Consider the following 23,922-nt stretch of genomic DNA (forward strand, 5'->3'; position numbering starts at 1 on the left):
TGATGGACCTATCTTCCAAGAATGTATCTATTCTTTTGTGAACCCTGTTAAAGTCCTGGTCTTCACAACATCCTCTGGCAGGGAGTTCCACAGGTTGACTCTGCATTGTGTGAAAAAATACTTCATTTTTTTTAAAAAAAACCTGCTGCCTATTAATTTCATTTGGTGGCCCTTAGTTCTTGAGTTATGGGAAGGAGTAAATAACTTTTCCTTATTTACCTTTTCCACACCAGTCATGATTTTATAGACGTCTATCATATCCCTTTAGTCTCCTCTTTTCTAAGCTGAAAAGTTCCAATGTTTTTAATCTCTCTTTATATGACACCTGTTCCAAACTCCTCATCATTTTTGTTGCCCTTTTCCGAACCTTTTCCAAGACCAAGATATCTTTTTTGAGATGAGGTGACCACATCTGTATGCAGCATTCAAGATGTGGGCGTATCATGGATTTAACTCACCCATTGGAGCTAGACAACATTGTCATTGTACTGTCAAATTTGGACTAAGGAGACAGATAGGTGAGGTCTAACGGACTGAAGGAGTCTGCTAAGCAACTGTGTCAGTATTACACAGTAGCAATTTATTCCAGCACGTCTTTTACTGAAAATGAACAACAAAACCTTAAATAAAATAAATCAACCATTGCTTATTGCTTCAGAATCGGGGATAATAAATTCTTTAGTTTATCAGTACCTTATGGCCTTCCAGGGTGCATTCTTTGAACAGTTTGCATTACAGATACAGTCCTCTCTTTTGAACAATAAATTATTTAAAAAAAAAAGAGAGAAAAAAGAGGATACGTTACAATTTTAAAGCAAAAGGAAAACAAGGTCTATTTTTGACATATATCTTAAAATAATATGAAGCTCGCGCTCTCTGTGTTAAATGCCGAAGTATAAATAATAAAGGACATTCTATTATTTACAGCGTGACACAAGGAATCGAGAGAGCATCATTGACACGTACGTAACCCAGAAAGACAATAAATGATGGAGGAAAACATTCAAGTATGTACACAATGTATTTACAACAGAATAGATCATTACAATCATGATGACATGCGGCCATTTTCTTGGTCTGCATTTCTCTGCAGCATTTCATGGGTGCTCTTCCCACGGGAAGTCAGGGTGGCTGATGGAACGTAGTCGGCAGAGAACAGGTTTTGCTTATGATTGCCGTGGCCTTTTAGCGGGCACGGGATTTGCTCTTCCGAAGGCACGCGGCCTGGTTCGTAATCAGCGCAAAACCAGAGCAGTGGGAGGAAAAGAGGAGACAAAGCTTCGGTGTCAGGAGACGGGAGAAAGGAAAGAAAGTTGCAGGGTTTCCGTGGCAAAGCAAAATGATGGTCCTATCACACCCGATGTGAGCGGAAACGGGGGGGATAAGGTGGGGGAAGGGGAAAGACAAACGTGAGGCTCCAGGGGTAGATTCTCAGCTAGTGTAAATCAGAGGCCATGTGGCTGTACTGATTTACACCGGGCAAAGATCAGGCCCTTGACATGTTTTAGGTATCACTTTCCATCGCCCAACCCTGATGGGATCCTCTAATCATGCAGAATTGCCCCAAATGCACAGCAGCTTCGTATAAATACATAAGAATATAAGAGCAGCCAGACTGGGTCAGAGCAAAGGTCCATGTAGCCCAGTATCCTGTCTTCCGACAGTGGCCATTGCCAGGTGCCCCAGAGGGAGGGAACAGAACAGGCAGTCATCAAGTGATTCCTCCCATCACCCATTTCCAGTCTCTGACAAACAGAGGCCAGGGACACCATTCCTACCCATCCTGGCTCGTAAGTATTCATAGACCTAATGTCCATGAATTTATCTAGTTCTTTTTTGATCCCTGCTAAAATCCTGGTCTTAACATCCTCTGGCAAGGAGTTCCACAGGTTGACTGTGCACGGCATGAAGAAAAACTTCCTTTTGTTAGTTTGAAACCTGCTGCCTATTCATTTCATTTGGTGTCCCCTAGTTCTTATATTATGGGAACAAGTAAATAACTTCTCTTTATTCACTTTTGCCACACCGGCCATGATTTACAGACCTGTCACATCCCCTCTTAGTCTCCTCTTTTCTAAGCTGAAAAGTCCCCGTCTTTTTAATTTCTCTTCATTTGATGCCCGTCCATGGTGATGGAACACAGGGACACTCACAGTCTTTGGTCCTCCTGGGATGGTGGTTGCACTCACTGTTTTAGCAGAGGGGTGGTGCGCTGACGGGGGAGGTTAGATAGTGTTGAAGAGACCTCAATAACATGGAGCCTGTTTGCTCCAATGCTGTGGATGCAGAGCGCTAGGTTTCCTCTCTCCCAGCCAGTCCTGCAAAGTGAGGAACGAATCCAGGGACAGCCCAGCATCTCTTGCAGGATCAAGCACCTCTCTGCGAAGCAGCAGGCCACAGAAGTATCAGGGCTTGTCGTGTGACTAGTTGGTTACCCTCGTCTTAGACTGGGTCCTGCCATCCTCACTGCATGTTACTAATACGGCTCATGCCAGGGGCCACATTCTGCTGGGTTATGCTGGGGGAAAACCAGGATCACTCTACTGACTGGACACAGGTTTGGCTTTAGGTGGTATTCCCCAAGGCCCACTGACACTCACTGGGCACACGCATCTCTGAAACTCCCACCCAGCAGCTCCCCGGGCTCGCATGCTGTGGTGCGTTACTCCACCTTTGGCTTGGGAGCTTGCCAATACCCTCAGAAGAATGCCACGTCTTCCGCCGGGCGTCCCAGAGGCATGGGGGACAGATTTTTTTTGTCATGCTCCTCTGTAATCTTGGATACCACTTTGCAAGTGGCTTGCTCTGCTTTCATGTGGTTCCCTCCATTAATCTCAGGCAAGCCAGAAAGGTCACCAAGACACGGCGTAGGTCAGCAGATGGAGCACTGAATGTGGACCCGGGAAATTTCTTTTCCCAGGTATGAGGTCTTGGGTACGACACGTCCCCTCTGTTTCCTCTCTCACCAGGGGACCTCTGGGTCAGGTGCAGGAGGGGGGGCTCTGTGCTCCCAGAAAGGGTGGGGTCTCAGGCAGAAGGGGTGAGGTCTCAGAAGGAAGGGGCAGCCAGCCCTCCGTGCTAGCTGGAGCATGGTGCACCACCCTCAGTCATACAGAGCGCGCAGCGCTCTGGTGGCCATTTTAAAGGGCCCGCAGCTCCAGCCATTACTCTCACAGTAGCGGCGGCAACAGCTGGGAGTCCCGGGCTCCTTTGAATCACTGGGCTCAGGGCAATTACCCCCTTTGCCCACCCTGTCGACGGGCCTGCATTCCCACTCTTCCCCCCTCTTGTCTATTTAGTAAACTCACCGAGACTGGGCCGAATTTTCAAAAGCACCTACATGACTTGAGAGCACAAGTCCCCTTGACAGGCAATAAGGCCTGCATCTCTAAATTACGTAGGCCTTCTAAAAATCCCAGCCACTTCGTCTTACTGTTTTTTTTTCAGTTCCCTAGCACAATGGGGCCTGGTCTCTGTGGAGACCACTAGCACTTCCGCACTGCCAACAAAAATAACGACTAAAGGGTCTGTCTACACAGCAAAGTTATTTCAGAATAACGGCTGTTCTTCCGAAATAGTTATGCGAGTGTCTGCGCAGCCATTCGGTTATTTTGAAATAATTTCGAAATAACGGACGGCTTATTCCGACTTCTGTAAACCTCACTCTACGAAGAATAACGCCTCTTCTGAAATACCTATTTCGGAATAGGGGCTGTGTAGACGCACCACTTCTGCTATTTTGAAATAGCCCCTCACCAGGGCCATTCTAAGTTATTCCTTCTGGGGCTCTAAATCAAGATAGTACGTCTACACTAGGGAAGCCTGCCTCGGACTCATTTTGAGGCTTCCCTGCAGATAGACGCACTGTTTTGAAATAAACTATTCTGGAATAACTATTCCGGAATAGCTTATTCCGAAATAGCCGTGCAGTGTAGATGTAGCCTAAGAGAGGAAACAAGCACATGGAAGCCCCACACTACAGAAAGGATGTGGACACATTGGAGAGGGTCCAGCGAAAGGCAACCAAAATGATTCGGGGGCTGGAGAACATGACCTACGAGGGGAGGCTGAGGGATTTGGGCTTATTTAATCTGCAGAAGCGAAGAGTGAGGGGGGATTTGATAGCAGCCTTCAACTTCCTGAAGGGAGGTTCCAAAGAGGATGGAGAGAGGCTGTTCTCAGTGGTGGCAGATGGCAGAACAAGGAGCAATGGTCTCAAGTTGCAAAGGGGGAGATCTAGGTTAGATATTAGGATAAACTATTTCCCTAGGAGGGTGGGTGAAGCACTGGGATGGGTTCCCTAGGGAGGGGTGGAATCTCCATCCCTAGAGGTTTTTAAGTCTCGGCTTGACAACCTGGCTGGGTTGATTTAGTTGGGATTGGTCCTGCCTTGGGCAGGGGGCGGGACTTGACCTTTTGAGGTCTCTGCCAGCTCTATGATTCTAAGCCAGGGCCTCCCAGGCTGTGTGTGGAGATGAAGACGCTGTAAAGCGCAGTGACAATACAGCAATGCACGCAAAAGAAGAGGGAAAACTGGGAGGGCATAGGCGTGTTGGCGACACAGCCAATGAAAATGCAGCAGGTTCCCCTCTGCTATTTAAATGTGCCGTGATACGCAAGCCCGACTGTGCCCGCTGCTGTGCTGAAAATTGCCTGCCCTCGCTTTCCCGTCCATCAGAAAGATTTGATCTCGTCACTGGCCCCCTACTGTCCTAGGCTCTCACTCCGCTTGATCGGACGGCGGAGTGCGCTCCTCTCACAGCCATCCTCTCACAGCAGGCCCGATTCGGCTGTTGGACCGGGAAGGAGCAGTCCACCGCCGCTGGGCAAAGCACTTCAGTGCATGCTGAACATTCCTCCGGTCAGCGGGAGCCGAGCACGTGCGAAAGAGAAGCGTGTGCTTAGCGCTTTGCTGACCTGCGATCTCAGCTCCCCTGGTGCGTATCTGGCATAACTACCTCGAAATAATCAGATTGACACCTGTGCAACTGGGATCACAGTGCAGCCCCAAGAGTAGGGCTGAAATGTTTGTTCTGCAAGGGCTCCTATTTAGGATCGATAATACTTATAGCACGGCTGTTCTCCTAGTCGTACTCCCAGAGGTCCATGCAGCACTGCAGTGTGCCAGCTCAACGTCAAACCAAAGGAGAGGTCGTCGCTCCACTATACTGATCCGAATTGGGTGCCAAAGAGGTGATTTGCTTCTGTCTGAAAGGGTGCGCTCACTCCAGTCTCAGAACACTTGGCTAGTCCAGTCAAAGATTCTAATGCCACAGTGGCCACCGGCCCAAACAGCCATGCACATCCCTCGCACAGCCTGCGTGTCTACCGACACGGGCTTTTCACAGAGCTAGGAACAAGCAGGTCACAAACGCAATGCTTCCTCGGAGCTATCTTTCCCACCGCGCTTCCTTTTAACTAGCCAGCAAATTGATTGGTCTGCAAGTCATTTCTAAGGGCAAGGAGGACTTTCATTCGAACACAGCCAGACCCGGCCCACCTAACGCTGTGATCCAGCCTGCGCACGGCATCTGGCCGCTTTCTATTTATATCCTGCTGCCTGTGCCACCGGATTTTTAGGCGGTGGGCTCAGGCAACAGGATCCTATGTGAATAGCTCCTGCTCACGGTGTTATCCTGTCAGGTGGCTGCCAAGCAATGCAGTAGTGGAAGAGCTGGAAGCCACGAGCCCTTCGCTGTATTTTTAATTCAAAGCCTCTGGCCTACACAGCTCCGGGGGAGGCTAGTCTGCAGACCCGCCCCTTCTACCCCAGGCTTTGCCCCTTCCGGGATGGAGCCGGCCCGTGAAATTCATTAACTGGCCCCCCTATGAAATTTATTGTCCACCCCTGTTCTAATAGCAACTCCAGCTAGTCACAGTGTACTTATCAGGTTTGCTATTTCCCGCCCTCCTCACTGGGTCCCTCTAGAAACAAACAATAATTTGTCTATTAAAAATCAGCATTAAAAATCCAGGTAAAAATGGCTGCACTTTTATTAGTGGCATTTTTTTCCAGCTAGTTCTTTTCCTTGTCTGGTTACAGAGACCTGGTATATTTTCCTCAGTAACAGAAATCTTGTTCTTTTGTAAAGTATGGGGGTTCGCAGCCTCTGGCACTCTGAACCCATTTTCTAAGGGATAACTAGGACAATTAATATCTGGAAAAAAATGTAATGACAGTTCCTAGTGAGTGCAAGCTGATTCCTGATTAATAATATATTCAGTTTAAAATCACAGCATTATTCTCTTTCTAATATGTAACATTATTTAATGCAGTTTTTGTTATCCTGCTGTCATTAATAGTAGCATGCTCTTGGATGTGCCCAATGAAGCAAACCTTTTGGCTGGCCGAGAGCAGACAAAATTAGTTTCGGATACAGAAAGCAAATAAAACCTCTTCTCGAAGAAAACAGTATTGTTTTGTCGGTGGGTATGCCAGTAGAGGGTATTTTGTTTGGGAGGGGGGTATTCTAGAAGCAAACATCGGGACTTTTGCAATTCTTGCAAATCATACAGCCAGTTACCATAATGCAATGCACAAAAAAAAAAAAAAAAAAAAAAAAAAGAGCCAGGAAAACTGAAGGTCGGAAGGTTCTGCAAAATACCGTGGAACAGCAATTACTGTGACAGTACAAAACTTGCTCTCAACATAACGTAACAGAAAGGCACCATTGATATCTTTCTCATTTTTGAAATACTGTAAAAAATTGCTACATATGGCACATAACACATTTGTACATACATATATTTAATTTATAAAAGTTTTCCCCCCCTCCTGTTTTCTATTAGTGGAATTTGCTAAAATAAAATAAATTGTTTAATTTAAAGGTGGAATACTTCATTATATAAAATAAAGTTTTACATGTGAATCTATGCGTTTGGTTTATGGTTTATACAGCAATCGGGTCTTGATTAGCTATTACACTGGACAACCTTGCTTGTAATTCTTCCTGCGTGGAGAACCGGCTAGTTGGGTTAGTCCTGCTGTCCGCCAGTCGGTATGCAGGGGCTGGCTCTAGGCTGGTGGCCACGGGATTCTGTATGCTCAGGAACGGTGTATCCTCACCTATTCTCTCATCTTCCGTCTCACTCTCAGAGCTACTGCTCTCAGAGCTTGTGTCGGTGTCCGCTTCTAACCTGTTGGAAATGTGGCCATTGGGCTTTGTTCTTTTGGCCCTCCGGCTGTTGACTAGTTTCTTTGGAGGTTCCTGCGCTGGCTCGTACTCCTGTGTGGTCTCGTATTCCTCGTCCTCCACTATCCTCAGCGGACTAGGTGGCGGACTGTTGCTTTCGTGGGCGGGGTTGTGGTGGAAGGAGTTGAACTGCTGAAGGTGGGAGTCATATTTCTCCCGTAACCGAGGAGGGGTCACCAAAAGCAGAGGCCTCTCTTCTTCCATAAAGGGACTGACCGCCACAGATGGGACAGAGACTGTTAAGCTGGACACTGGTGGAGACATTTCGGAAGGGGGGGACTTTGGAGAACTTGGAGTGCGGAAATCAACAGGCGACATGCGAGCCGGTGTGGTCATAGCTGATACATACCTGAAGAAGGACAGATACAAAAAGGCCCCATGAAGATGGAGAAGGAACAAACATACGCAGAAACATTAAGAAAAGACACCTTGGAAGGAACAAATCAATGCTGCATTATCCATGTCCCGCATACTTATGAGGTCGAGCACGATACCCTTGGGAATAAAGGAATTTATTTTCTGATGCATGCAATAGTCTAGCGGTATTTTTGCACGCGCTTGTCTTGCATATGCTCGTTGGATGTTGCGTGCCGGCATGCAAGCTGTGGATTTGGCCGGTGCATACAGCTACGTGTAGACATAAGTAGTGTTCAGCATGGATACAAAATTTGTGTCTGCAAAAATGAGCCACAGCTCTCTGCAGATATTCATGGATATGCAGGATTCTAGGCATAATCCTATTGGGAGGGCATGCATAGTGCTTTTCATATGGGCCATCACTGAAAAATGCAGCAGCCGCTATCAATACTCCCATGATCAATGCACCTGACAGATATTCTCAGTGTTATTTGCTTCTGTGCGTATGGGGCAAATCGAGGGGTGAAAGCAGAGACACGTGGCTCTGGGCAGAGCGGGGGAAGTGTTGTCAGTTCTTTGGTGAGTCCAGTGAGGGAGTTTGGGAGATAAAAGAACCACACTACAGTTGCAAGTAGTTTATAAAAACGACCGTGCTTGCTGTTCTAAGCAACATTTGCCCAGCGTCTGGAACTGGAAGGAGCAAGGAAGGATTAGGTCTAAAATGAGCAGAGAAGGGAAAAACAGAAGGGCAGATTTTTGCCATCTTTACTCATGTGGAGTAAGTTGGATTTTTTACTGTAATCGTTCCAGGGATGTGAGAATTGGACCCAGAGTCCTCAGGTGGACCCCGAATGGGAAAAGCAACCAGGCCAGGTTTTGGAATCTCCATGTTGTTCAGCGAAAGAGCCCGGGCGCTGAGCCCCGGAAAACCCATTTCACGCTGTCATGACGGTCTGACAGCACCGAGCTGGCTTCTAAACACGTAAAACATCGTTTGAAAATGGCAGCTTTCCTCAAGTGGAAGAGGGACACACCTGCCCTCCTCCATCTCCTTGCCAGTTCTGAGGGGGTGGGGGAGGGACAGAGAATGATCTGGCAACAACTTCATACAACAAAACAGGTCGCATTTCCTGTCTCCTCTGTGGAAACAAGAGCCGGCACAAAGGATAGTTCGGCTGCCTGCTAATGGCCCCTCTAGAGAATTTACTCCGAGTCCCTTGATATCTTTCTGGGGAAGGTCAGCAATTGAAGGTGATTTTTATAAATGGAGCTAAGCTGCCAGGTAGGCAGCATTCCCTTAAAACAAAAGTCCTACTGACTTTCAAACAAGACAAAGGGCCAGATGGATTCTCAGCCGGTGTAAATCAACATAGCTTCCCAGTACTCAGGAAAGGCAGACTAAATAACCCCATCCGAGGATCTGGCTCAAAGGTCTGATCAAGGCGCAGTGGCCAGTGTGACATTTTACATGGTTGGGTTTTGCCTGTTTCTCTTTTCCCTGCTTGGATTTCAGCGGTATCCAAATTTAAGACCTATCCGGGCAGCCCTGTCTCTCAAAAATCCACTCACACAAGTTCTGTGGCCACTGCTGCGAAGGGCATTTTAGTTTTAATTGGCAAGCCTGAAATGATCAAAATCAATCTGGAGCCAAACATCTCACTCAAAGCACAACTGCATTCTGCATCTTCCCCTGGATGAAACACACAGCAGGTTAATTGGAAGGAGGGAAAGCTGGGTTAGATTCTCCACTGCTGTAAACTGGTGTAACTATTGATTTCAGTGGCCCTTTGTGATTTATACCCGCCCTTCGGTTCCAGGAAAAAATGACAGTGGTAACTATTTGTGGCAATGTATCAAACTGGCCACCGAGAGCACAGAGAGGAACAAATAGGTCGGTGTGTCAGATAAACGGAATAAAATCATCCCCCTGTTTCCTTATAGTCACAAACTTTCTGTTCCAGTCAAATCTTTCTTCTGCCCAACAACTGCTGCTGACAGGAAGTTTCACCTCATTTGGTTTAGTTAAGCTGGTGTGATGTTGTGTATTGACTTGCATACAGACACACACCTGGATGGAGTGTGGTATGTTTGTGAATGGATTATACGATGGGATTTCCTGTGATAGCAGGAGTCTGGTCCCGATATTTCCAGCCCTATGTAATATGTTCCCTTGACACTTGGGCCTTGTCTATACTTATAGGGTTGCCTAAAAAAGAAAAAAAGGACCCCGAGAGTTATTAAGCTTAAAAAAAAAAAAAATCAGCATGGAAATGCCTTTGAGGCTGTTTTGGGTTTAGCAGGCTGCCGGTGGCCATCTTGTTTTCCTTCTCCAAGTTCCCCTGCAGAACCAGGTAAGCCGGGGGAGGGCTGGGCCCAGTTGCTGAGTGTGTGTAGGGTTGCCAGGTGTCTGGTATTTTTGCCTCCTAGCAGGGAAAAAATCATTAGAAAATACTGGACATTTTAGGAGTCCGGTATTTTCTGAAATCTATTTTACTGAACAGGAGGCGAAAATACCGGACTGTCCGGGTCAATACCGGGCACCTGGCAACCCTATATACTTACCTGGAGATCGACACTCTGGAGATTAATCTTCTGGTGTTCGATTTAGTGGGTCTAGTAAGGACTTGCTAAATCAATCACCAATGGCACCCCCGGTACTCCATGGATTTGTGAGGAGTCAGGCCTTGTGTTCAAGGAAGATTGACACTGCCACGATCAATCTTCAGGAACTTGACTTAGCAAATCTAGTTAAGGCTCTCTAAAATGAACTCATAGGGCACCTCCATCGGCGTTCGGCATTCCTGCTTTTGCGAGGAGTAAGGGAAGTCGATGGGATCGTTTACTCCCACAGGCTCCCGCTGTTCAGACGCCGCTAAGCTCGGCCTAAGGTAAGCTGACTTCAGTATGTACATAGCTGAAGTTGTGTTCTGTAAGCCAAGCTGCTGGGTCTAGCATATATCTGGCCTAAGGGAAGTCGACGGGAGAGTTTCTCCCCCTGACCTCCCGCAATGGGGACACCGCGGAAATTTGAGTTACCTTTTTTTTTACTCCAGCTACACTATCTTAAGTCAACTTTCTTCCTAACTGTAGATCTGGCCTTATGTGGGTTTCAGTTGGATATATCAGTTCAGCATGCACCTATACATTTCCCAACATATACTAAATGGATGTAATCCAGGTTTAAACTGATGTAAGAGCATCCACACACAGCGTTGCACTGGTTTAATGAAACCAATATAAATCACTTTATGTGTAAGACCATGTCTTAGGTCAGCCACAGAGATGGTTCTTATAAGCTTCTCTGGTGCGAGCTGCAGCAAGTTATTTCTACTGAATACTTGGTGGGTGTCTAGCAGATGTAAACTGATGTCGCTCCGTGGACTCCAATGGAGCCAGGCCAACATGGATTAGCTGAGGAGCTGGTTCTCAACCTTTATTTAGCTTCTAAAGGAAAATTAAGATGCGACTCAGGTTAACTGTAGAGATCAAAGCGCGGAAGGAACCGATTCTTGACTCATTAACTCCCAGCGCAGCAAAGTCGGAGAGGAGAAGAGAATCTTCATTTTCATTTTAACAGGCTCTTTTACGGTTCCAATTCCATTTTAATCTAGACTCTCCGCCTCTCTCCCCATCTCCTGGAAATAAGTTACTATTTATTTCCTGCAGGTTGAAGATAGATGAGGCCTAGTTTAACGCCCACGGAAATGTCACTTATCTTCAGGGCTCACAGCTGGGAATTCACGGTAGAAATGCAGCCTGTATTTCCCCTGGGAACGCTGTTTTCAGGAGATGAAATATTTGGAGGAGTGATGCCCTCTTTCTCCTCATTAGAATAAAGAGATGTATGCCTGAAAAGCCTGCTAATGTGCCAGTCTGGTGCTGGGAGTACCCTGCAGAAGGGGTTTTCAAATGATAGGGCACAACCTAGCACTGGGGAGTGGGATGTCGGGTGCTGGGTCTCGGTGCTGCAGAGGGATCAGGTGAGCATTTAGGGGGCTAAGGCAGCTCCCTGCCTGTCCCGGCACCGCAAACGGTGCTGTGCCCCAGAAGCAGTTGGTAAGAGGATCAGTTCCTGGGGGGAGAGGGCTCGGTACACGGCCCCTGCTCTGAGCACTCGCTCTGCACTCCCATTGGCTGGGGACCTGCTGCTGCCTGCTTTTGGGGAGCAGCCTGGTCTGCGGTGCCAGGAGAGGCAGGACTGCCTTAGAATCCCCGCTGCACCGCTGACCGGGAGCCGCTTAAGGTTAAGCCCTCCTGCCCCAGCCCTGCCTCCCCCCAAAGCCGGAGCCCCCTCGTGCACTCCAAAGCTCATATCTTCAGCCTCACCCCGGAGCCCACACTCCAGTCACATGATATTGGGTCGCGGCATCAACAATTTTCTTCAACTGGGTCACGAGAAAAAAAAAGTTTGAAAACCGCTGGCCAAGCCACGCCAGACAGGCTGGGAAAACGCATCCTCACGTCTCACCCAGAAGACCAAATATGCTACACTCATGATACGTTTTATCTGCACGCACCTGGGAGTACAATCCATATGGCCTGCAGGTAGTACAGAATGCACTACTGTCTGCGACAGGCCCCGATCCAGCAAAGCACGGAAGCACGTGCTTAACTCTGCCCACGAGTGATCCCCTCAGTACGAACAGATTTACTCACACGACTGAAGGGAAGTATGGGCTTGAGTGCTCTGCCGGATCACGGTGTGGGAGCTGCTTACACGTTGCATTTCTTGAAAGCTAAATTCCAGGGTAAAACGACCGGCTGTTTTCCCACAACAATTCAACAGCTAGTTCTGACCCAGCACTAGTTGTGTTCTGCATCCCTGCGTGCTACATTTGTAGACCTCATGGCCGTTATCCAAGCTTCCCTATCTTAACCCACTTCTCTCAATGCAGGATATAAAGCTTCTCTGGTCATTGCACAGGCTGCTTTTTTTGTCATGGCAGTGGCTCCTTGCACAACTCAACAGCTTCTTTGATGATGCTTATTTGGTGATCTTTATACTACCACAGATTGGCAGTTAAAATCTCCCCTGTGAATTCACAGCACTTAGAGAGTTGGTCTAGGAACATTTTGTTCTCACTTTTGAGAACATAAGAGCAGCCAGACTGGGTCAGACCAAAGGTCCATCCAGACCAGTATCCTGTCTGCCGACAGTGGCCAAGGCCAGGTACCCCATAGGGAGTCAATAGAACAGGGACTCATCAAGTAATCCCTCTCCTGTCACCCATTCCCAGCCTCGGACACCATCCGTACCCATCCTGGCTAATAGCCATTGACGGATCTAGTCTCCATGAATTTATCTAGCTCTTTTTTGAACCCTTCTACATCCTAACCAACAGAACACTATGGCCACACTCAGCATTAAATCAGAACCGTCAGCAGGGGATTGCAGAGCAGATGGGGATAACGGGTGCTAACGTCATGCATTATTTGTAAAAGCTGCACACAGCACGGACGATGAAACGGTGCGTCTTTGACGGTATGCTCCTTGCCCCTTCTTCCAACAGCACTTTGAGGCAGGGAGCCTGATTCTGTGCATGTTTGTACAGCACAATGCCTCACATGACAGATTTATTTAACAATAACAGTGTTATAAATAGGTATTCGCTCTTCCCTTTTGCCTGTATCTCTCCTGCCCCATCCGAATCAACATAAGAATGTAAGACTGGCCAGACTGGGTCAGACCAATGGTCCATCCAGCCCAGAATCTTGTCTGCCAACAGTGGCCAATGCCAGGTGCCCTAGAGGGAAGGAACACAACAGGGAATCCTCATGTGATCCCTCCACTGTCACCCACCTCCACAGAAACAGAGGCGAGGGACACCATTCCTACCCATCCTGGCTAACAGCCATTGATGGACCTAACCTCCATGAATCTATCTAGCTCTTTTTTGAACCCTGTTAAAATCCTAGCCTTCACCGTATCCTTTGGCAGGGAGTTCCACAGGTTGACTAAGCGAAGAAAAACTTTCTTTTGTTTGTTTTAAACCTGTTGCTTATGGGAATAAGTAAATAACTTTTCCATATTCACTTTTTCCACACCAATTTTATTGACCTCTATCATACTCTCCTCTTTTCTAAGCTGAAATGTCCAAGTCTTTTTAATCTCTCTTCACATGAGACCCGTTCCAAACCCCTCATCATTTTTGTTGCCCTTTTCTGAACATTTCCCTATGGCAAGATCTCTTTTTTGAGATGAGGCGACCACATCTGTACGCAGAATTCAAGATGTGGGCGTACCATCGACACTCTAGGAGAGTCGGTCATCTTACTCCAGGAGAGTCGGTCATCTTACTCCGTTTTGATTCTAGCCTTGCTTTTACTTACAAACACACTTGGGGGAAATTTTTAAAACCACCGAAGGGGTTTAGAAGGAGAAATTTCATGGAAAGACATAGGGGCTTGTGTTCCTAAAGTGCATGGGTGCTTTGAAAATCTCTCCTCCGGTGGATCGCTCAATCAATCCCCCCTCTTTATCATCCCCTTTTGTCTCTGACAAATTCCCTAGGCTGCCTTACTTGTATGCAGAAAGCAACCGAGAAATGGAGTGAAGCAAAAGATTTCCCTTTGATCATCTTTCCTAGCTTCATAGGCAGTGGATACCTCTGGCAAATTATTTCCATATCTAAACTACCGCCCAGTAGCTATTAGCCAGGACCAGAAGAGGGAGGAAGGGAAGAAAATTGTTTGAGAGATCAAAGGGACACTGCTCAGTGCATTTCTGAACGAGGTGCATTTGCTAAGAAACAGAATTTTCTCTGTGCTCCCCGGGCAAGTCAGATTCACCTCTGTCTCTCTTCAAGCCCACCTCATGGTGCCGGTGAGAGGGTGCCAAAAAAAACCATGTGCGGGTGTAACCACCACCAGACAGATTTGAACCTGGGACCTCTGGAGCTAAAGAGAGGCGCCTCTACCCTCTGAGCTAAAAGCCAGCTGGCTCTCAGCACCTGCTGTAGAGGTCTCTTGATCACAGCTGTTGCTGCGGTCTAGGTACCACTTGCATTGCTCAGTCACCACACTAGGTGTGTGGGTTACACGGTACCTTTCGCTGTGAGGAGAATCTCGGTAGGAGTCGGGCGTCTCTCTCGCGTGCCTCAGGAAGCTGTTGTACTCTCGAGGCCCTCCTATGCCGCTGAGGCGTCCTCTGGGTCCGGCCGGGCTCGCGTGCCTGCTGTTCTCCACCGAAGAACTCATGAGCACGGAGTGGCTTTCGGAGAGAATGCTTTCGGTCCGACCGTTACTCCAGCTGGTGGGGGGCAGGGCGGAAAGAGGAGAGGAAAAACTTCTCTTTTAAATTCAGAAGAGGAGAAAGCAAAGCAACCGAAGTGTAGCAATGGGAGAAGCCACGGTACATGCCTGTCAGACTCCACCCCACGGCCATCCAAGGCCCTGGTTCAGTGGTCACCTACGAGTAGATCAGGATCTACTGGTAGATCTTGGAGCCTCTAACTAGTTTGGCCAAGAGGTTATCAAGCCCAGCACTTCAGCTACCGCCCTCCCCCCAAACTGCTGCACATCTCCTGCCCATTGCCTTGGAGCGGTCCCCTCAGAGTTTCTGCTTGCTGTGCAGGGCAGGGAAGGGAATGGAGGGCGCTGATGTCGAGGTGCCCCCTCTCCCACCCTGTATTCTATCTCCACAGAGCAGAGAGGGGGCACAACAGGACTTGGGATGGGGTTTGCCGGCTGCTTCTGGGAGTGGTACAGAGCCAGGGCAGGGGTGAGCCTACCTTAGCCCCACTGCCCCACCACCCAGGAGCCCCCTGAGGTAAGCAGTGTCTAGCTGGTGCCCACATCCTGAATCCCTACCCCTGTCACGAACCCCCTCCTACACCCCAAGCCCCTGCCCTAGCCCCGAGCACCCCTACATCCAAACACCCTCCCAGAGCCTGCACCTAGAATCCGCTCCGGCACCCCAACTGCCTTCTCCAAGCTCAGCTCAGAGCCCCTCTCAATATCCCTTAATCCAAGACCAGAACCTGCACCCCAACCCTCTGCCTTTGCTTGGTCAAAGGGAGAGAGGATGGGGGAGGGAGGGAGGACGGAGTGAGCAGGGGCGGGGCCTCGGAGAAGGGCAGGGCCAGGATATTTATATTTGACGTAGATCTTGGATTGCACTTCAATTAAAAAAGGTTGGAGACCCCTGTCCTAGTTGGTGTGAAGTCTCCCATCCAACAAACGAGAAGATGGGGTTATTTCTGAGAGTACCAGGGGGTGGTTCGGTTAAGAGTGTCAATAAACAAAAGGCTTCTTGTCAGTTCAGCAATTTGTGGATATCGTATGGAGATATACCTATCTCATAGAGCTGGAAGGGACCTTGAGAGGTCATCAAGTCCAGTCCCCTGCCTGGACCATCCCTGACAGATTTACTGCAGATCCCTACACGGCCACCTCAAGGATTGAACTCGCAACGCTGGGTTTAGCGAGCCAATGCTCAAACCACTGAGCTATGCCTCCCTGCATCATTAATTTTGATGCAAACCGTAACGGAATTCCACACAATCAACAGCACTCAGGGAAAATGCCGAGGAAGAGAATTCGTTTCAGTCACAGGATGTCCACGACCGCACGTCCTTCGATGAAACCCCCAGGACCAGTGCATTTGCATACATTCCCCCTTCATGCAGTGAGGAGAGCCTGACATCCAACACCAGTTTCTCCTCAGGCAAGGAGATTTCTTTTCTCACTCTGGTACCTGTGGCTAGGCGTCTGGGTGACAGTGGTGGAGTGATGCGTCGTCGAGGTGTAGCGACTCGTGGAAAACGACGTCTCCGTCTCCCTCTCAATGACGTGCTCGCTGGCAATGACGTTTTTAGACACGTGCTGCTGAGGAAACAGACGGTGCTCTGGGTTACATCGGGACCGCACTGCGCACCTGCATTTTGGTCAGCTGTCTGTTTTGGGGAGCGTTACCCCAGCAACGTTCGCCAGCCTTTGCTGGCGTGAGGGAAAAGAAAATGGGTCTGTTTGTAACCTGGGACGGCAAAACAAAAAGCAATCAGGCTACTCCACACCAGAAAGGTCAAATAGCCACTTGGTACATTATTTGTAGAGCTCCATTTCCAAAGACATGCTTCCTCACAAGGTTGTGGCTATGAGGTAAGGCTGGTATGCTAACATCTCAGCCTCTGATACAGAGCAATCGACTGACTGATATTCCATGTTCTTCTGAAATGGCTGCACATGAAAATGTTCTGAATTTACCGTACAGCAGCACCGCTCCTTAAAATATTTCTAAACGTTTCTTGGGGGGAGAAATCCCATATTCCTGGAAACCCTGATCCTTGATTTTTAGCAGCTAGTCTTGAAAAGCTCTCAGATAAATGCACCGGCTGCACTCACGGCTTAGAGTTCTGAACGGACATTAAAACCTACGTTTACCAGCTGGACGTTTTCGGGTGGCGGATTGGGATGGTGGGGCCCGTTAGCCACGTTCACCATGTTGTGCCGTTCAGAGCGAAGGCTCTGCCTAAGACGATCATGCAACTTTTTCCGTTGCTTCCTGTATGGGAAAGAGAAGGAAACGGTTTTAATCGGCGAATGAAAAACACGATAGAACCACTTTATCGCCATCCCATTCATTCCTATGGTCTCTGAGCCATTCCTAAGACTGGAGTGCTAAGCAGGGATGGTGCAGTTGGAATTTGGAGCGCTGCAGAAGGTCTATGTGGGAGTGTAGGGGGTGGCAGAGAGACAGGGAAAGATGGGAGAGGAGGTGATCCAACTTTCTAAAACTTACTCCATTTCACAGAATCATAGAAAGCTAGAACTGGAAGGGACCTCGAGAGGTCATCAAGTCCAGTCCCCTGCCCTCACGGCAAGACCAAGCACCATCTAGAGCATCCCTGACAGGTGTCTGTCCAACCTGCTCTTAAATATCTCCAGGAATGGAGATTCCACAACCTCCCTAGCAACTTATTCCAGCGTTTAACCACCCTGACAGGTTGAGCAACCAAAGCTCAAAACCCAGCAGACTTGCTTCTGCCTTCCCTTGTGTGCGAGACTGCACGGTGGCACCGCACAGACTGATTAGGTGTTTGAGAACATTCTGCCATGGGCTGTGGGGGTACTCAGGAAATTGTTCATCTGTAACCCATCGGCCCTATGGGTCTAGGGTCCGAACCAGAGAGCACCCATGTTACAAACAACTGCTACTGCTTTGAGCAGAAGACCAGCAATATGCATCCTGCCATAGTTGCTCATCAAGAGCTGGTCACTCCGATGACTTTTCTCAGTCATCATAAGGACGTAGCCCAATGTTTCATACTGTGTGTTCTGTGACAGTGCAGCAACAGAATTTGCCATGGATTTCTCCCCCCCACCAATGAACGGTGCTCCACAATCAAAGCTTTCACGTAAAATGATATTTAGAGTCTTTATGTGTACAGAGGAAATCTTGAAAATATTTAGAAAATGCTAACTGATGAAGTGATGTTGGCCTCTGTGTGCAGACAGCCTGCCCGCTCTGAGAGGAATTAAAGGCCTCATTCATGTAAATTGCATGTTAACTCTGAAACCTAGTGATTGCTGAGTCAATGTCAAGGCTGTTAAAAGGTTTGCTACTGATCATTTTGACAAAAACATCCAACTATTATGCTTCTGCCACAATCTCATAAGGCAAGGGATTCCTCAGACCACAACCTCAATGTTCCTGCTGATAAACTTTTCGGATTCCCCCCATGAACACTTCTATGAGCTAATAACAAGCTGCTAGTACCAAAATGTACAGCACCCTGAGAACCAAAACTGCAATATAAAATACACTGAGTTTAATATCAAAACAAATAACATTGGGACTATTGTATTACAACTGGGTTATGTAATTTCATACTTAATCTATAAATGTCTTCCAGATTTGTTTGAAGGTACTGCAGAATTTCCACATTAGAGCTGCAGAACCCAGGGAATTGAGTGTAAAATTAGGTCCAACTTACTGCAGAGTACATAGGGCCTTGGCTATAGTAATAAACATACAGAAGTGCAGATATTTTGGCAGGATAAGACACTGCATGACACAGCCATGTTATTTTCAAGGGAGGCCTAAAGAGAGGATTCTCCATTTTTGCCAAACAGGGAAAATAAAAGGACGCTGGAAGCTTATTAAAAGATACTGCGATCAAGGAAGCTTCAGTGCAGAATGAATTACTTGACACTGGGCGTTTGACAATTATTGCATGAACTGCTGGAGGCACATTTTGGTTTTTGTCGTAATTTAGTGCAGTGGGTTTTGATCTTTGCTCCTTTGCAGACCCCTAAACAAATTCCACTTGAGGTGCAGACCCCTTTGGAAGTCTTAGAGTGTGTCTAGACTACATGGCTCCGTCGACAGAGCCGACCCAAGAACCCTTCATCGTCAGATCCTTTATGCCTGGTGAAACGAGGCTTACAGGATCTGACGACAAAGGGTTCTGGGGTCACCTGATCCCCGTCTAGTCTACCGCGCTGTGCCAACAATCAGCTGATCGGCACAGCGTGGCGGCCATTTTGATGTCAATGAAGCGGCGATTATTTAAATCACCGCTTCATTTTGCTATGTCTAGTAAACTTATCTACGTGGCTCTGTCGATGGAGCCATGTAGTCTAGACACACCCTTAGACATAGGGGTCTGCGGATGACAGGCTGAAACGAACGATTTAGTGATTCCGCCCATATAGTACATATGCACAGGCAATGACAGGTGTGCGTGTGTGCGCTCTCTCTCTCTCTCTCTCTCTCTCACACACACACACACACACACACAGTATTAAGGAAGGGCTGTTGATGGTATCCTTCAATGGCACTAGAACCAGGAACTATGTTAGTGGATAGCTGTGTGGTAGCCAGGACTCCTGACTCAGCTGTATCTGTGGGTATGTAGACTCTAAAATGGCTTAGATTCAGAATCAACGGGCCAGATTCTTAGCTGGTATAAATGGCATAGCTCCACTGAAGTCCATGCAGTTCTGCCAATTTGCACCATGTGGGGCTATGAGCCTGTAAGTCTGCACTGCTTTTCACCTTCAGCGCTGTAGCTGGATGCATTGTGCAAATGTGCCTTTCTTCCTGCATTTAAAAGACATTAACTAACTAAAAAGACATTACAAAAGGAAGCTGAGAGGAAGGGGAACCGTTCTGCGACATGTCTTCGTGAATTTACTTGCCATGCCGAGAGAGCACGTTGGGATTAAAGACTCAGTGTTAGATGTCATCTTCACCCTCCATCAGCAATGTCATTTGCAAAGGTGCCCATGCATTCCTAGAGATTTCTAGTTTTCTTTTACGTATTCCTTTCAAACCTATGTGGGTTTCCCTTGGGTTTTCCAACAGACAGGATGGGGAGGGGGAATAGGGGAGAATACACTGAGCATGCCCCAAATGCCAACATAACCTCTCGGTCGGATTTTGAAGGTTTAACTGATCAGTCCCCTTTTCACACTCATCAAGCGCTTTAAATACATTTCACTGGCTTCTGATATCAATTCGCAGTATCTCTTGTTCCTTCGGATGATCAAAGTCTAAATGACATTCCAGACTACTTTAAGTGGCTCCTATAGAGATATTTAAGGAGGTGCCTGATCCAAATCCATTGGTTTCAGGGAGCTTTGGATCAAGCCCTAGAACAGTAAGTCGAATGGAACATCTGCCTAGAGCAATTGTGGTCAACTTACAATAGTTTATTTTGATGTTTGGTAGGTACAATTAGAAAAGGTTTATAAAAGCAGCTAAAGAATTTGACAGCGCCAATCCTACCGACTTCCATTGGGACTTGCTCCTAAATGCCTTGCATTAACCGTGTCATTTAGAGACATTACTGAATGTAACAGCTCAAGTGTATTTTTACCACAATTTCAAATTCAATCCTTTCGTTTTTTGGATTTCCAAGCCCTTACTGATGTCGATCTTGCTCTCAAATACTTCCAAACCAGTCTGATGTTTTTCCTTCTAGTCTCCAAAGTCCACACCTGATACTGAGTGAGATCTGTATCGGCCGTATTTAATCTTAGGCCAGGTCTACACTACAGAGGAAAGTTGAATTAAGATAAGCAACTCCAGCTACAATAATTATGTAGCTGGAGTCGACGTCCCTCAATGCAAGTTTCTGCGTGGTCTCTACAGCAGGAGCTCGACAGGAGCAAACACTCCCATCGGTTTCCCATACTCCTCATGGGGAGCACCGGCCTGACATGGGTGCCCTCTGAGTTCGATTTAGTGGGTCTTTTCTAGACCTGCTAAATCGACTCCAGAAGATCGACCGCAGCAGTGTCGACTTTCTGCTTAGTGAAAACAAGCCTGCAGTGTGCTGATTCCTGTTTGTCACTGACATTCGAATTTAGAGAAACACAGATTCTGACTTTGCACCATGAAATCGCCATGCTTACATACATGCAAGCCTATGGCAGGTTCCAATCGGACCCTGTCACCCACAATTGTCCAGTGGTGGAAGTGGGGTGACAGGGTGACAGGGTCAGTCATTTGTCATGGGGAGGAAGGGTTCAGCTGTGAGAGTCTGCAGCAAAAAGCCGCTTAGGGAAAACCACAGAGATAAAAAGGAAGAGAAAAGTTTACTTGGTTTTGCAGTAGGCCACAACACACATGATGCCAACTACTAGGAGGGCAATGCAGATGCCAGTTATGGTCAAGACCCTTTTCTGGTACAGTTCCTCTGCTTCTAGAAAGGGACAAAAACAGACAAGATTACAAGATGCAGGCTCACACCAGACAGTAAAACAAGCCCACAATTACCGCGCACGTTGGGCAAAATTCTATTGCAGGGTCGGAACATAAGCTCTTAACACAATATCAGTGGCTAATGGGGGCCAATAAAACGAAACAGGTCAAATAAAAAGCAATACTTCTACTATGAACAAGAACAAATCTCCAAAATGAGACTGTTAAAACTGACAAAATGCCAGCAGTTGCTGAAACTCAAAACACAATGAACTTCGGTACTTAAGTGATTTGAAAATGCTTGGGATATTTTGCTCCTGCAAAGACAGCTGGAATAAAGGTTACTTCCCAGTTCCAGAAAGCAAATTCATCATCTTTTCTTTTGTTTTAATATTCAGGGTTGTCCCTTCCCTCCCCCAGTCCTCCCTCCCAAATCAAACGTATACATCTCAGCGGTCTTTACAGGAGAAATTTCAGAGTATCCTTTCACATTCCTAACATGAGGTTGGCTTGAAATTGTAGCACCAATGAAAAAGAGACAAATGCTCTGTGGGCGCTCAGCATGCCGAGCAGTTGAACCCCTTGTCCCAAAATATGGCATTAGCAACTATTAGTGACGCACTGTATCAAAGAAACACGGTGTGATTCCTTACCTATCCAGACTGGGATTAAAAGAACAGTCCTAGCTAGAGTGTAGTCTTGCCCTCTCAAGAAAACCTACTCTACTTCACTGATCTCATTTGCAGAGATATTTCCCTGTTCTAAAGAACTCGTTAGCACCAGCCGTGTTTGGGTTGGCTGAGCCTTCAGATACCGTCATCGGTCACAATTGGCAAAGCGCCCTTGTCTAGTGCAGTAGGGAAATGTTATGCTTGGAACTTTGACCTAGAGAGACGTAGGCCCAGATCCTCAAAGGCATTTTCAGTGCTCCACTTTCACAGAGTGGTGCACTGGGGCCTCTCTGAGAGTTGATTCAAGACACGGCATTGGGAATCTGGCCCCCTTCCCTCTCTTGGCGACTGACATAGTCACGGAGATTGGGCTTTTTATTTAAAAAAAAAAAAAAGATACTGCAGGACAAACTAGTCAGAATTCTCCATGGCAGTTGGGAAAAGCGGACATGGCAGGGATGCCAGTCGGAACTTGGCAGGGCTTCATCGGGACACCAAGTGGGAAACTGCCGTAAGAGAGATTTACACGCCAAAAGAAATGCAGCTCCCCGCCATCGTGGGGACCGAGCAGTGGCGGAAAGGACAGGGAGCGGGAGGGGGAGGGGGTGAAATCTGCTGGCCTGAATCCTGAGGGGGCAGTACTAACTGGTGTGCCCTGGCCTGGCAGTCTGCCTCAGACCTCACAGGAGTAATCCAGTGGCACGGACATACAAGTACTGTTGACTTGACACTGACCTATGATCTGATCCTCTCATAGGGGTTCCAGTCAGAGAAGTTACATTTTGATTAATCAGCTAATCGAGTAGTCGATGGAATTTCAAACTAAAATTCCGGGCAATGGAATTTCCATCGACTACTCGATTAATCGATATGGGGGGGGCACTTGCTATCCTGCTGTGCCTTTGCCGTTGAAATGTACAAGAGCCACTTGCAGCTCCTGTACATTTCAAAGGGAGAGACCCAGCGGGTTTGCTGCTCCTCTCCCTTTGAAATGTACAGGAGCTGCCTGCGGCTCTTGTATATTTCAAAGGGAGAGAGGCAGCAGGAATCCACGCCAGCCGAAACAGTCCCTGCTGGAATGGTTCCCCTCTGTGCCTCTTCCATTGAAATGTACAAGAGCCGCAGACGTCTCTTGTACATTTCAAAGGGAGAGGAAAAGCAGTCGGGACCAGAGCGGGACCATTTCGTGCCCTGCTCGCACCATCTCCCTGCTGCCCTCTGCCTCCCCCACAGCAGCTCATGCTCCCATCCCGTGTTGCCTCTCTCTGATAGAGGCAGCAAGCGGGGGCAGGGGAGGGGGAGTGACTAGTCCTCTTGTCGCTTACATCCCTAGTTCCGGGCAATACAAGTCTCCATTAGTGTCTCTTTAAAACCAGGAGCTAAATGATTCTCTATCTCAGGCCAGGTCTATGCTAGATGCGGAAGGTCGGCTTAAGGTACGCAACTCCAGCTACGTAAATAGTTGGAGGGCCCCCATCAGCAGCCAGTACTGCTCCTGTGAGGAATAAGGGAAGCTGACCCTCTGTGTGACAGCGGGGAAACGTGAATGAAGGTATATCGACTCCAGCTCTGTAATCAATGTAGCTGGAGTTGCGTATCTTGATTTGACCTTCCCCTTTAGCGTAGACGTGGCCTTAAAAAAAAAAGTATCTTCGTTTCTATGATGCAGTGCACCTTATCATGAGACAAACACTTCCTGCAAGCCAACCCCATGGTAAATCAAAACACCGGTAAAGAGATCACGAACACCGTCAGACAAAATTAATAGCACTGAGTAGTAACAGAGGGGAGGAAGAAGTCAGTGTGGTAAAACTAAAATGCTGCAAAATTTATTAAACAACTCAAAATCCAAGAACAGGAAGTCAAAAGGAAAGAGAGCCCAAAACAAACATGACAGACAGGAAAAGACAGAAGGTGAAATTCAGGGAAAGACAAGGTTATAAGTTGAAGAGTCAACTGCAGGCCTGGCACAGCATGCTTGATACTAGAAAAAACAGAGTGAAGAAATGCTTGAAAAAAAGGTTGAAGTGGGATCAGAAGGGATTTCTCATAC

General features: G+C 47.5%; 1 protein-coding gene across 12 annotated transcripts in view; it reads right to left on the bottom strand.

Moving 5' to 3' along the window:
* Nucleotides 1–559: 559 nt before the first annotated feature.
* NRG1 (neuregulin 1) overlaps nucleotides 560–23,922 on the bottom strand; it is a 531,625-nt gene continuing 508,262 nt past the window's right edge. For 11 of the 12 annotated variants that reach the window (XM_075931340.1, XM_075931339.1, XM_075931336.1 and 8 more), the window contains 5 exons: nucleotides 21,097–21,199; nucleotides 16,926–17,052; nucleotides 16,246–16,376; nucleotides 14,596–14,799; nucleotides 560–7,542 (listed from right to left, as the gene is read on the bottom strand). In XM_075931340.1, coding sequence (XP_075787455.1) covers nucleotides 6,891–7,542; nucleotides 14,596–14,799; nucleotides 16,246–16,376; nucleotides 16,926–17,052; nucleotides 21,097–21,199 — 1,217 coding nt within the window. In that variant the 3' untranslated portion in view covers nucleotides 560–6,890. The remainder of the gene's footprint in view (nucleotides 7,543–14,595; nucleotides 14,800–16,245; nucleotides 16,377–16,925; nucleotides 17,053–21,096; nucleotides 21,200–23,922) is intronic. The other variant, XM_075931337.1, reaches the window with a different exon arrangement.

This window comes from Pelodiscus sinensis, chromosome 6 (assembly GCF_049634645.1).
Source record: "Pelodiscus sinensis isolate JC-2024 chromosome 6, ASM4963464v1, whole genome shotgun sequence".
In the NCBI taxonomy this organism is placed as follows: Eukaryota; Metazoa; Chordata; order Testudines; family Trionychidae; genus Pelodiscus; species Pelodiscus sinensis.